General features: G+C 36.1%; 2 protein-coding genes across 4 annotated transcripts; one reads left to right on the forward strand and one right to left on the reverse strand.

The window, feature by feature from the left end:
• Positions 1-4239: 4239 nt before the first annotated feature.
• Positions 4240-7401, forward strand: LOC119069980 (GTP-binding protein SAR1b). Of its 2 annotated transcripts, none has more exons than XM_037174222.1 (6): positions 4240-4380; positions 4924-4979; positions 6607-6726; positions 6799-6864; positions 6945-7180; positions 7246-7401. In XM_037174222.1, exons 2-6 carry the CDS (start codon positions 4937-4939, stop codon positions 7360-7362), a joined length of 582 nt encoding a protein of 193 aa, XP_037030117.1. In that variant the 5' UTR covers positions 4240-4380; positions 4924-4936; the 3' UTR covers positions 7363-7401. The 2 variants fall into 2 exon arrangements, with proteins under 2 accessions (XP_037030117.1, XP_037030118.1); XM_037174223.1 differs by having other exon boundaries at positions 4291-4480.
• A 2546-nt stretch (positions 7402-9947) lies between these two features.
• LOC119069969 (3-hydroxyisobutyryl-CoA hydrolase, mitochondrial) lies at positions 9948-11647 on the reverse strand. 2 transcript variants are annotated; one of them, XM_037174208.1, is made up of 5 exons: positions 11488-11647; positions 11257-11423; positions 10527-11187; positions 10160-10428; positions 9948-10099 (listed from the first exon to the last, which is right to left on the reverse strand). In XM_037174208.1, the coding sequence occupies exons 2-5, from the start codon at positions 11421-11423 to the stop codon at positions 10069-10071; spliced, it is 1128 nt and encodes a 375-aa protein (XP_037030103.1). In that variant the 5' UTR covers positions 11488-11647; the 3' UTR covers positions 9948-10068. The 2 variants fall into 2 exon arrangements, with proteins under 2 accessions (XP_037030103.1, XP_037030104.1); XM_037174209.1 differs by lacking the exon at positions 9948-10099 and having other exon boundaries at positions 10156-10428.
• Between the last annotated feature and the right edge of the window lie 1291 nt (positions 11648-12938).

Below are 12938 nucleotides of genomic sequence, written 5' to 3' on the forward strand. Positions count from 1 at the left end.
TCAGTGAGTACCTTGTACGAATCTCACTCATTCGAAAACCCCTAAAAAAGAGGGTGTCACAAATAAATGAATTTTGCTGTAGGTTCTTATCATCTATCTATGTCAGTGAGAAGATTGAAGACGTCAAGCGTTATCAGCATAATTATTGGGTCTATTACTTCTTTTGATCCTTTCAATGGTTCACTTTTCATTGGTTCAATGATTTTCATTGAAAATTTGCAAATATTTGGTTTACGTAATTAATGAACGCTCCCCAACAGATTACAGGTCTAGTTAAATAAGTCTCAATTCCCAGTCATCCGTTTTGTCTCCGTGTATGTACGTGACAGTTGTCATTTCAAACAATGTGCCATAATGTGAAATGACTGAAAAAACTGCTTAGGAATTCAAAAATATAAAAAAATGAAACTGTTCACACACAAAATTGCGTCACAAGTGGCAGCTATTGAGGTGCTTGCCGACGAAATCCGAATCATCGCAGTTTCATTAAATTATCTCTTTTGTAATTACTGAGTTACTTCTAATGTAACATCCTGGAGAATACTGAGATTCCTACACTTTCATCATTCAAATTAATCATGCTCGACTTCATTTGAAAGCGGATAGTGTCAAGAATCAAACAAAATAATTAAGTCAGCTAAAACGCAAGGCTGACTTCACGAGTTGCCAAAACCGCTCGAAATTTTGGAAAAATTCTGTTTTTGACGGTTAAAATTTAATTTTCAAAAAAAAATCGAAATACAGGCCCTGATACAGACATGTCAACGTGGACATCAATTGGATTTGAACAGTTGGAAATGTGACTTCTTTAGTTTCTCCCGCTGTTAAGGAAAATCTTTTGTTTCGTTTGTCCAGCATTTTACTATATACACAGAGAAAAAAGTCGGATTAAATGTTTAATCTACAGAAAGATTACGAATATTTTAAATATTTCCAAAGATTTCTTTTGAATCTTTTGTCAAAGATTACAAAAATGAAATCTTTCGATAGATTGCGTTTCGGGTTAAAATGGCTAAAATTGATAGTAGCAATTAGGGATGAGCGGGTTGAGGTTTTTTCAAAACCCGCCATAACCCGACCCGGCCCGTTATCCGTTTCTGAAACCCGACACTTTTGAAACCCGACAAATTTTTAACCCGCCCGAACCCGGCCCAACCCGTTAAAGATATATGAAACCCGCCCAAAAACCGGCCCGCCCAGTAAAATCTGTATATAAAATTCTAGCTGCGCTGACAGATTTCAAACTATTGTTAAATAAAGTTAAATCGCTGAACGTATTAACGACTCAGTTTTGGGGTTAGTTTTTCGCCAATTGATCAGAGACAAATTTATCATAAACACCAGGATTACACCTAACTTTAATAAATATTCACGCCGTAAGTGCGCCTTCTATTTAAAACATACAGTATAGCGGGTCATTTTAACGCTTAGTGTTTGACATTTATTACAAGACATCAGCGTAACATCGTCCAAACGTCAATTGTAATTATTTACATTTTTAGCGCACTAATGGGATGATAAGGGTATTCCCGAACCGAGTTTAGTTTTTATACTCGAGGCTAAAAAGGCTAAAAAATGAAATTTTAAGAATTTGGCGAATGTGTCCGCCGCCGCCGGTGTGATTCTTGCTTGAATAGAAAAAAAATTTCTCGATATTTGGAAATTCCATACCCTACGAAATATTGTGTTGGTAAATGGAACATTTACTCTATGGACGCGATTTTTTTAAAAAATTTCTAGTGTTCACTAAAAATCTCACAAGTTTGTCTGGAAATTTTTTTTCCCATAGTAAGCCATACAAACTTAGTAGTCCATAGAGAAAAATGTTCCATTTACCAACACAATATTTTGTAGGGTATGGAATTTCCAAATATCGAGAAAACTTTTTTCCATACAAGCAAGAATCACTTGTCGACTGTCACCGAAAACAAACTGCTAATTTTTAGCGCGGGATCTCAGGACTTCGGTGAGAGGTAATTCACGCCATAGGTCCTCCAAAAATTTAAATTTTGGCAACTGACAGTTGGACAAAATACTGCTGACTTCATGTAACTAATGTCAAAAACTGTATCCTGATATGCAATGAATGTACATAGAGTATACTTTCATTGCCGATATGCAATGCACTATGTTTTGAAATGGAAGGCGCACTTATGGCGTGAATTAATTTTTCAATCGGACTTATACTAGTGATAAACGTAATTTGATTAATTTTTGGGCTTGAAGACTGAAATTCGACGGATTCGACACGCAAACTACGATTGAAAAATTTAAATTTACTTAACTCGTGATATACTAATACCATTCAGTGACACTTCTGTCAGTATCTTACACTTTTAATTTTTTTTAATCTTTTATACTCTGTATGACAAAGAATTTAACGAACGACAATCGAGTCGACTTAAGAAAAACTCTGTTGAGAGTTCTAAGTGAACTAATATGACTGAACGAATCATTTTTATAGTCATTTTAAATACGTCGGGTTAATTCGGGCTTTGATTTCAAATACCCGCCCAAACTCGGCCCAACCCGAAATTCATTTTTTGAAACCCGACTCAGAGCCAACCCGAACTACTCACAACCCTCCCGCCCGAAACCCGACGGGCCGGGTCGGGTTTGCGGGTTACCCGAATCTTCGGGTCAACCCGCTCATCCCTAGTAGCAATGAAAAGTAAAGATTTTGCCACCAAAATGTTTCGTTTTTGTTTAAAGTTCGTTGTTATGGTATCTAGAGTTTATGATTAGAAGCTACTGCCATGTGTAATTTTTAGTCATCTGATAGCGATTCAAAAGTAAAAACCACAGTACACAAATGTTTGAGATTTTTTTTTGCTTTTCTTAAAGAATATTGATTTCCGCGTTAAGAAAATCGTTGAAAAAGTAAATAATTTTTCCATGCAAATTGGTCTGTTATACTTCTTAATCAATGGTACAATTAAATATGGGTGCAAAATACCGTTTTATAATAATATTTTCCATACGCTTATGGCACTTTTCAATAGTTTTGCCAGGCTCAACTTCCTTATCTATGCTCATACAGATTTATGAAGTATGATAACAGTTTATTAAATAATTGGAAAAATGAAAACAAAAAATGTTGCCTTCGATTAGGATTTGAACTCGTTTACTATGATGGTTACCTCAGTTGGTACAAAGGTTTCGTTCATAAGATTATTTTTTAATCTTTGAAAGAGTAAAATCTCCGCAACAACGGTTCGAAAATAAATCTTGCTAAGATTAAGAACCCAATAGCTCATAGTGGTAAAGTACAGGACTGGAGATACTGGAAAACCAAATGCTATAGCGGCATCTCTTTTAATTGAAACGAAACTCGTATTGTGTCTTCAGAAAATCGAACATCGAAGACACCCATCATAGAAATAAAGTGAAAACAAAATGGCCGCCGTGATAGAAACAAAATTGACATAAGAGACTTATGTGATTATTCTCGATGTACTGCCGAAAAAATGTACCTAAAGTACATTTGCGCCTAGCAGCCTTTTTTTTCGCTATATTGAATAAACCTAAAGTGGAAAAAAAATTTACCTAGCAGACGTGTTTTAATTGTGAAAAGTAATTGTGAAAATCAAGTAATTTTATAAATGCGAACACACATTTCTGTTAAGTAAGTTTCAAATTAACCGTTAATCCTTTTTGCTGTATTCCATCTCTTGAATCCTGAGAATTATGTTCCTCAACACGCTCTATTTTTCACGCAATTTTGGTTCTTGTCCGAAGCTAAACCCTTGTACCCTCTTAAGCTAACGTTTTCCGATAAATACAAATATGTTACCGTAACCCGTTCCATACCTCTTTGAAATGCATCATTTTTGACCACAAACCACTAAACAACCCAAATGAAAATTAAATAATGGAAAGTTGGTGATCGAATACTATGGGAAACATAAGTTATATCTATGGACGTGTATGTCTTGTACGGTTGATTTCAGCCATTTTGCTTGTTTTTATACATAATTCAAAGTCTTTCCGTGACCGTATCATTTCAATTGTTCGAACAAATCCGATAGTCCGATCTATTTCTAACACAATAAAAAAAATCACGAAAATCGGTTTTAGAATCGCTTAGATTCTTCTCACACGGTTTGTTCGGCTATTCCAAACACTATGGAACGGGATGCCAGTATTTCCTAATTTTAAAAAAATCCACAAAATTAATTCGTTTACTAAAACTTCATTTAATTCAAACGCTACGATGCAGATGGCACGCAAACTGTACTAAAGGATGAGTTGACACGTTACACATTATTACCAACATAAAAATTTTAGGTGACGTTCTGTATTGTGCATGAGAGAATTTCGTTTTTGTGATTTTTTTTTGTAACAATTTTCGCGTTCGAAAAGGCCTCGGTTAATTAAAAGGTAAATAATATTTTTGAATTGTAACAGCTAGTGATAATATTGCATCGTATCGAGTCATTTTTATTAAACGAATTTGTTCAAGATCGTCCAGACACAAAAGGTGATAACGCAATTCGGATTGCCCAACCTACCGTTCTAAAGTATTGATTAAAAAGGCCTATAAGATTCCGTAAAATTGTCTACTCCATCCGAATATCGATGGATTTGACAATCAATACGTTTCAAAGTTTAATTCATCCAAGAGATCCATCAAGTCCACTAAGTCCACTGAGTAAATCGGCTGACTCATGGTTACAACAAAATTTTCTTTTTCTTTTTGTCATAATCTGTTCCATGTATGTTTCTGCAAAGCGTGTAGTATCATGAGATGTTATATCGACATCGTATACGCTAATATTTTCACTACAAAATTTCATTGAGTTGTAAAAAACGTAGAAAAAAGTTAATTTTGCAATAATTTCGTTAGTCGCATTTCATGGCTACAGACTCATATTTAAACGAAACTTGAATTTAATTTTATGTTTTCGTAATTTTCGATTTCAGATAAATACGCATAATGTTCATTTGGGACTGGTTTACAGGTGTATTAGGTTATCTAGGTGAGTGTTGAATTTATTTACCAAAATAGAATTATTCTGAAAACCTGCAAATTTTCAATTTATTTACAAATTTACCGAGATAAGTATACACTGCAAACAGTGTATGAGGTTGATAGCCAGCGGTTTCAGAATCATTCAGACGAAATTTGATTGTTCTTTATGTCTGATATTAGTGACGCGACGTTTTTTTTTTGAAAGACGTTTTCGGATGTAAATTTTACAGCGGCAGTATGGGACATTCAGTCCGCGAGATTGCTTTGTCACCCATTCATCTTGTTTTTTGAAAGAAAGGAATGAATTCGTCTTGTTTATTGTGTCTGACGTCTGAGTACGTAACATGGTTAGCGAGCTAACAAGAAACATATTCGTCAAAAAAATCACGAATGGGGTGGATGACCACTGTTTGTTTGTTTGCTTACACTTGTTCAAAAATGTACTTACATCGTCTACTATCGCGTTTGAAAAAAATATCAAATCCAGATTTGCACTCAAGGCAAGTTCGTTTACTTTGTTCAGCAAGAATACAGAAGCTAGACGCAGCAATGTCGTTAGGCTACATTCATATAATTACTCTGGGGAGTATAGTTCAGTCTCTGTTTTTAATTGATTACACGTTTAACGAAAGTTTCTTTTGTTCTAACAACTAAATCGTATTCAATATTCACCGATTAGAATCGCAATATAATATTCAGATCACGTGACCAAATACTCAATTCTCAGTGCACATGTTCTACTAATCCAATCCCATTGTTGCTGTTGTTGTTGTTGTCGTGTATTTTATTCAATTATCTATTTCAGTACGAGTCGCAAAACGAACTCGTTAGAACAATGGGCTTGAACTTAAAAACGGAGTGCGGACGTTTTTGTTTACTTCTAAAATAAGATCCATCCGTTGATACTGTTGATGAGAATGGATGAATCGGTATGTGAAAACAGAAAAGCACATTGCCAACATTGATTTGATTCTCGGTTGGCATACCCGAGGCATTCTGTTGATATTTTCTTTGTTATTCGTTTTCTTCGTACTTCCTCCAAATAAGCACTAAAAAGCGCAATCAAGGTGCCAACGGATGATGTTTAAGAAACTCGACCTGTGAAAAATGTATTTTCTATGATAACGATGACTCTCGTCTAAATGTCGCTTACATGCTTGTTCTATTTGAGTCAATCTATCCAATTATTTTTAAATCCTATTCATGTACGGCAACGAGAAAAGCGATACGATAAAGTATTCGTAAAGACTTTGTTGCGTCGCGTTAAATTTTCCCAGAGTTTTCAGTTCAGCAGTTCTCAGTTTGATTAGGCGACTCAACCTTAAATAAAAGGGACTCAACCTTAGCAAATCTTTCAGTAGTGCAGGTTTAGGCTACGAACACGCCTCAGCTGTTTTTCATCTATTTTGATTGGAAATGATGATCTGTGTTCATGTTCGTCAGACATTTCTCCTCCTTTTCTCTTTTGATATTAATTTCCAAAACACCGGTGCCGATGCTACGTTAGATATTTTTGTTCCAATTGTCAATATAACCAACAACCCCAACCAACAACCCTTTGAAGGGATGAGTTTCAAAAGAAAAAATTCCATCTACACCAGACAATGACAGCAATTTTCTTTTCATTATTTCAGGTTTATGGAAAAAATCTGGTAAACTCCTATTTTTGGGTCTTGATAATGCGGGCAAGACGACATTATTGCACATGCTGAAAGACGACAGACTCGCTCAGCATGTACCGACCCTGCATCCAAGTGAGTATATAGAGATGCACTTTAAATGACAATCGATTTACGATTTTTTTTTCTTTTAATTCTTTCGCGTAGCTTCCGAAGAATTATCGATAGGAAATATGAGATTCACAACATTCGATCTTGGAGGCCATACCCAAGGTAAATATCGTTTTGATCAGATGTGTTCCGAAGCGTACACATGTTTCTCACGTGCATTCTTTATCATTGCAAATTTTCAGCTCGTCGTGTATGGAAAGATTATTTTCCAGCTGTTGATTCAATCGTATTTTTGGTTGACGCATGGGATCGAGGACGTTTCCAAGAGAGCAAAAACGAATTAGACTCACTACTTACAGATGAAGCGTTAGCAAATTGTCCAGTTCTTATTTTAGGTAACAAAATTGATAAACCAGGTGCAGCTAGTGAAGATGAAATCCGAAATTTCTTCGGTTTGTATCAACTAACAACAGGGAAGGTGAGATTGTACAAATCCATTCTTGTTGGTGACCAATCCTAAAATTGCAATCGTCTCTTTTGCAGGGAAAAGTGTCACGTGCCGAATTACCGGGACGTCCACTAGAGCTTTTCATGTGCTCGGTGCTGAAGAGACAAGGCTACGGAGAAGGTTTTCGCTGGTTAGCTCAATACATTGATTAACTTCGTCGTTTTTATTTGTATACCATCATCAAAAACAAAAGAGAGAAAAACAAACCAACATCGCCATCAAAAAAATGAAGAAATTGTGTAAGATCTTACTCTTAAACGTAAACCATATTTGATTCAACAACAAGAAGATAAATGAAAGAAAATGAAGAAGAAGAAGAAAAATACACAAGGAAATGGAAACAACACAACAATTTTTATTAAATTAATTCAAATCGAGTACCAATTCAAAAACGTTTAATAAAAATATTTTACAATAAAATCTCCTCTCTCGTAACGTTCCAAAGGTGCGATTAGTGGGAATCGTGGCTGGAGACAGAAGCATAGATTGAGTTGAGGACGGGAGCTGCAGCACATGTGTGAATTTGTGGGAGATATATTTCCGTCTAGAACCGTCGAAATCTGATCTGACGATGAGTTGATGTGGAATCAATAGAATGCTCAGAAATCTTCCAATTTTTGACAATTCAAATTTAGTAGCGGAGGAATTTGATGAGAGTCAGAATTATGTGAAGACGCAAGGTAAGTAAGTTCTAGGAATTCTGGACTACACTGCTTGAATTTAATAAATGAGACAGTAGTCGTTTGAAACTAAGCCAAAACCAGACACCTGTTGAATCGGATTCGATTCCAGTTGCTGAGAAGTAATTTGATTTTCTAATTATTGGGAACTTCTGAAATGCGCAAAATTTTTGAAAGAGGCGATACAAAAGCCAAAGTTCCAAATCAAGGTTATGAGGGGATTGAACGTAAAAGCTGTGCGTTTTGATTTGTTCATCACATTCACATCTTTATTGCTGTCTACAGTCGTAGACATATAGATTTCGGGATTTTTCGTTTCTCTAATTCTCTCAATTGCCATTTGAAATAACATGCGAAATGAGAGAATACAGAAAAACGATGATCTCTCTAAAAATCCCGAAATCAATATTTCTCCGTCTGTAAACCTATTTGATCTACTTGTGCGATAAAATGGGAACACGAAACTAAACGAAGTAATGAAAACAGAACAAACAACAAACCAACAGCTTAAGCTGAATCAGACAAAGTTTAACCTTCAATGTTGATTCTCAATGTAATTTTTCAACGGCGCGTGTACTCTGGAAAGCATGACCTAAACATTTGAGCTCAGAAAAGAAACCCAGCTCTTACGTAACCATCCCGAATCGAACTCGTTAAAATAAATTTTTCGAGAACCTCATACTAACTTCATTCCTGTCGCGCTCTCAATGGTCTCCCGTTTATGAAGCGGTAAGTTTATGTGGTTTTCACCAGTAAACATATATTTTGAGGGCATGGATAGGTATTGAAGATTTCCATGTAAGAAATGAGTCTTTTAATTGCACAGTGGCGCCACAATTTCTTATAGACAAAAACGGGATTATTAAGTAGTCCTGAACTTTTCCAAATCTTTTTGTTCTACGACTTTTATTTTTAAGTGTTGAAGGCCGTCACACATAGCAGAAAATCTGGTGCCATTATGAGAAGACAATGAGTAAGGAATCAAATTTTTGTTTTGTGTTTTTTTATTTTTAATCGATGCAACTTTTCATTTTAAGAAAAAGTTTGTTCTACAGCATGCCTCCAAAATGAACCGTTTATTTATATCGCTTCTCGAAGTCTAGTCCTTCAAATAACAAATCTACAAATTTTCGACGTTTTCAATGTTTTTTTTTTTTAATATAAAAATCAGTTTCTCGGTCCATTGTAAAATAAAATTTTACGGAAGCTATTTTTCCAATCGCATCTGTCATTTCCTTTATTTTTATACCACTTACGATTTTCGATTTTCTAGGAAGTGCGATAGGCCGAGATACCCTCTAGGGCTATGGGGTATCGATGCCTAATATTTGAGAAATGATTCTTAAAAGATTTCCTATAATGACCAAAAATTTTGTGAGTTTTTTTTGTGAATTTTAGGGAATCTTTGTGAATCCGTTCTCAAATATTAAGCCTTCGTTAGGAAACTCACAGCGCTCAAAAACAAAAGTCGAAGAAGAAATGTTTTTCGTATAAGCATAAGGATTTCGAGAGACCAAGATGCGGTGTGGGCTCTTCGTCTATTCTTATCACACACATATTTTTTACAAACGATTATATGGTAATAAAGGCCAAACAAGGGAATTGCTAAATCGTCGTCCAATTCCTCAGGATCAAAGGAAAAAATATCATTAGGGAATCGTAGTGCTCAGCTAACCTTTAAGGGAACCGATACAGATGCAGAACAACAATGCAAACAAAATATTGCCATAACTTCCTAACAAAAAACTCCAAAACTCAGCGCCCAATAGTGAACAACATTCTGAAAGGTAAAAAATAATATTCAAAATTCTTGAGACAACGCAATTCAATACAGAAAACACCAACACAGTTCAAAGGTTGAAACAGTAAAATCTAACCCTCGAACGAAACGATTCCTTTCAATCACTCTAATGAAAAGGGTTCAAAGCGGAGTGATTTTTTTGCGATTTCATTGCTACAATACAATAAAATTGCGAGCTCACCATCAAGAACCATCTTTAAACAAAAAAAATGTAATTGCACACGCACATAGTGTTGGGGAACATTTAACCCACAAATTTCCATATAAAAATTTTATTTTATTCTCAATTTATAATTGAATCACATTGGAATAACATAACCGGCAATTCTTTCACCCAAAAATAAATGCAATTCTGGTCGGAATGCAATGGAGCCGAATCAAAGCTTACTCTTGGCTCGAGTTGCTTCCCTATAAAAGAAAATTCGGATTTCAGTTCAGAAAACTCTATCGTTTCAGTTAGTTTCTTACAAATCCAAATCCTCAACGCCTGCCACTGGCTTGAAGAATGAATCAACTCTATCGTTTGTCACCTCAGCCAATGTGGGCGGTTTCCATTTCGGTTGATTGTCCTTATCAATGAGAAGTGCTCGTACACCTTCCGCAAAATCGCTGCCGCGAACATGATGATTCCCTAAACGAAATTCCATTTGAAGGCATTCGGCTAACGTTAATTTTGCACCGAGGCTGAGCTGTTTGAGTGTAACTTTTATACTGGTCGGGGACATTTTCAATAAGGTCTGTAAAGAGAACATAGAATTTTCAGCTGGATTTGACGATTGCTACGTTCTGGTACGTTACAGTCGCTTAGATTAAAATGTTGCCATTCTCCACTTACCTCTTTTGTCTTTAGAGCCCATTCGCTTCCATCCTTTTCCAAATTGGCTATAATTTCTTCGACTGTAGATGCATCAAAGCATCGATTGATTTGCGCCAAATTCTTCGCTAAAACAAACTCCGAATCATCTTTGATGCTGTACTTTGCCAACGTAGCGTCAACATCTGCGAAGCTATTCGACGCAACGAGATCATTCTCCAAGCTTGCCAGTTTACTACTTTCACAATAATGGGTCGCTATGCCACTCTTCAACACATCTTTTCCCTTCAATCGAAAACCAGTCAGTCCCAGATAAATTCCTATCTTTCCATCCAAACGTGGAAGGAAATGCGACCCACCAACGTCCGGAAACAGTCCTATGGCAGTTTCCGGCATTGCAAACATTGTCTTTTCCGTTGCTACTCTGTACTTTCCGTGTACTGACATGCCAACACCTCCACCCATAACAATGCCATCGATAAATGCAATGTATGGAATGGTGTACGTTCCAATCAAGTGGTTGAGAGTGTATTCAGCTTGGAAAAATGCTTGGCCATAGCTGGGATCCGATTTTACCAGCGACACAACATCGCCGCCAGCGCAAAAGGCTTTACCACCGGCTCCTTTAACGATAACCAGCGATTTGTCTTTCTCGAATTGCAACAGAGGAGCGTAAGCGTTGCTGTCAGTGCAATCAAAATGAGATTTTATATACGGGACACCGATTTCACATTAACTTAAGTTCATATACCGAATCATCTCAGTGTTCACAGCATTAAGAGCTTTCGGTTTGTTCAATGTGATGATACCCGCGTTTCCACGTTCTTCAACCAGGACTGATGCTTCGGTTGCCATATTACGTACACAATTCCGTATACGTGAAAATACCTGAATAGTGGTCGGTCGCGACAACAGCATCTGTTGCAATAGAAATTTTATCTGTGAAATTTACGGTACATTACTCGAGATTGCTTGATATAACCGTGATGTGGTGGTGTTGTTATGTAATTAAAGTGTCCAAGGTATGACAATGTTTACTGACAAGTGATATCAACTAGTAAAGTTAGTGATAAACCATTACTCTCCGATAACAGAAGGATTATAGAATTACAATGTGAGGTTATCACCGCCGAGTCATTATGGTAAAAACAAAAAACTTTTATTATGGCAACAGTTGCAGTGTTTACAACGCCAAGGGTTAGCACAGTTACCTAAACATTGTAATATAGCTATTACTTATAAGAATGCTATAGCAGAATGGTATAAGCGTTGAACCCCGTCTAAAACACTGTCACCCAAAAAATATGTTAAAACCAACGAAGTAATAGTATACCCCACTTGTCAAATAACAACTTGGAGCCTCGTAAGTACCATGCTTTACGTGATTAGGCAATGTAAATGAAAATGAAACATGCCGTAACACGTAAAAGATTTTTACGATTTTCACGTAAAACCAAATTATGCGTTGGAGCAACGCACTGCAAGGATGAGAGATCGTACTGACAGCAGACAGCTGTCAAATAGAGTATTTTGTATGAAAATTTTGTTCCAAATGGCTTTACTGTTTCAAATTTTGTATGACACAATTTCCAGTTTCATTAGTTCATCTTGCGTTGTAGTGTGTTGGTTGGAAATAACGTTTAATGTAATGCTCAATCGCTCAATTTTTACGCATGCTTCAAGCATCAATTCAATCAGGACATGGCAAAATTTATCATATCAAGTTTTAAATCAACATCGGTTCAGACATTCTCATGCCAGATAAACCTAACCAGTTCCGAACTTTAATGCAATTATCATAAAGTGAAGTTTGACAAAGAAACCAGAAATGTTAACACGTTCACACATTCATGTAGCAAAATTTGAACCATTTAGTCCATTTTTCCCATATAAAATTTTTAGTAAACTTCTGTCTTTTACGTTTACCTATAACCGCTTTCGGATCGACTCAGTTTTGTTACCATGTTTTTGCAGAACATGTAGAACTTCCATCATTCGCTTTCTATGTAACACTCACTCATATGATATTCTAATAGTCCGTTGCCAATTCGCAACGTTAAAAATATCAAATGTCCTAAAGCCAGGGCTTGTGATCAGTTTCCAAAAAATTGAATCTCAAATTTGGACGAGAATACCAAAGTACAATGAAGGTAACGCAGACCTTCAGCGGATCAGAGAAATTACGGATCCAAACTTTCAGGTGAATTCATTTTCGTATGTTGTCTAACTTAGACTTGTGCAACATGACGGCCCTAAATCCTTCCAATTCACAACAAAATACCAATGAAAGTCTAAAATAGACCATACCTGTTTTACACTTTCATTGCAAAATACAACTTGACGTAAACGAATTTTGTATGTGTGCAACATAACGACGCTAAATCGTTCCAAATTCACCACTAGATGCAACTTGACGCAAACGAATTCAATGCG

Source organism: Bradysia coprophila (assembly GCF_014529535.1).
Source record: "Bradysia coprophila strain Holo2 chromosome X unlocalized genomic scaffold, BU_Bcop_v1 contig_416, whole genome shotgun sequence".
Taxonomy (NCBI): Eukaryota; Metazoa; Arthropoda; class Insecta; order Diptera; family Sciaridae; genus Bradysia; species Bradysia coprophila.

Excerpts from the sequence above, each read along its gene's own strand:
- LOC119069980 (XM_037174222.1), top strand. The coding sequence starts at position 4,937 with ATGTTCATTTGGGACTGGTTTACAGGTGTATTAGGTTATCTAG. Across the intron at positions 6,727-6,798 it reads TGTACCGACCCTGCATCCAA|CTTCCGAAGAATTATCGATA; the intron begins GTGAGTATATAG and ends TCTTTCGCGTAG. Across the intron at positions 7,181-7,245 it reads ATCAACTAACAACAGGGAAG|GGAAAAGTGTCACGTGCCGA; the intron begins GTGAGATTGTAC and ends TCTCTTTTGCAG.
- LOC119069969 (XM_037174208.1), bottom strand. The coding sequence starts at position 11,423 with ATGCTGTTGTCGCGACCGACCACTATTCAGGTATTTTCACGTATACGG. Across the intron at positions 11,188-11,256 it reads GTGAACACTGAGATGATTCG|CAACGCTTACGCTCCTCTGT; the intron begins GTATATGAACTT and ends TTGCACTGACAG. Across the intron at positions 10,100-10,159 it reads GGCGTTGAGGATTTGGATTT|GGAAGCAACTCGAGCCAAGA; the intron begins GTAAGAAACTAA and ends TTTCTTTTATAG.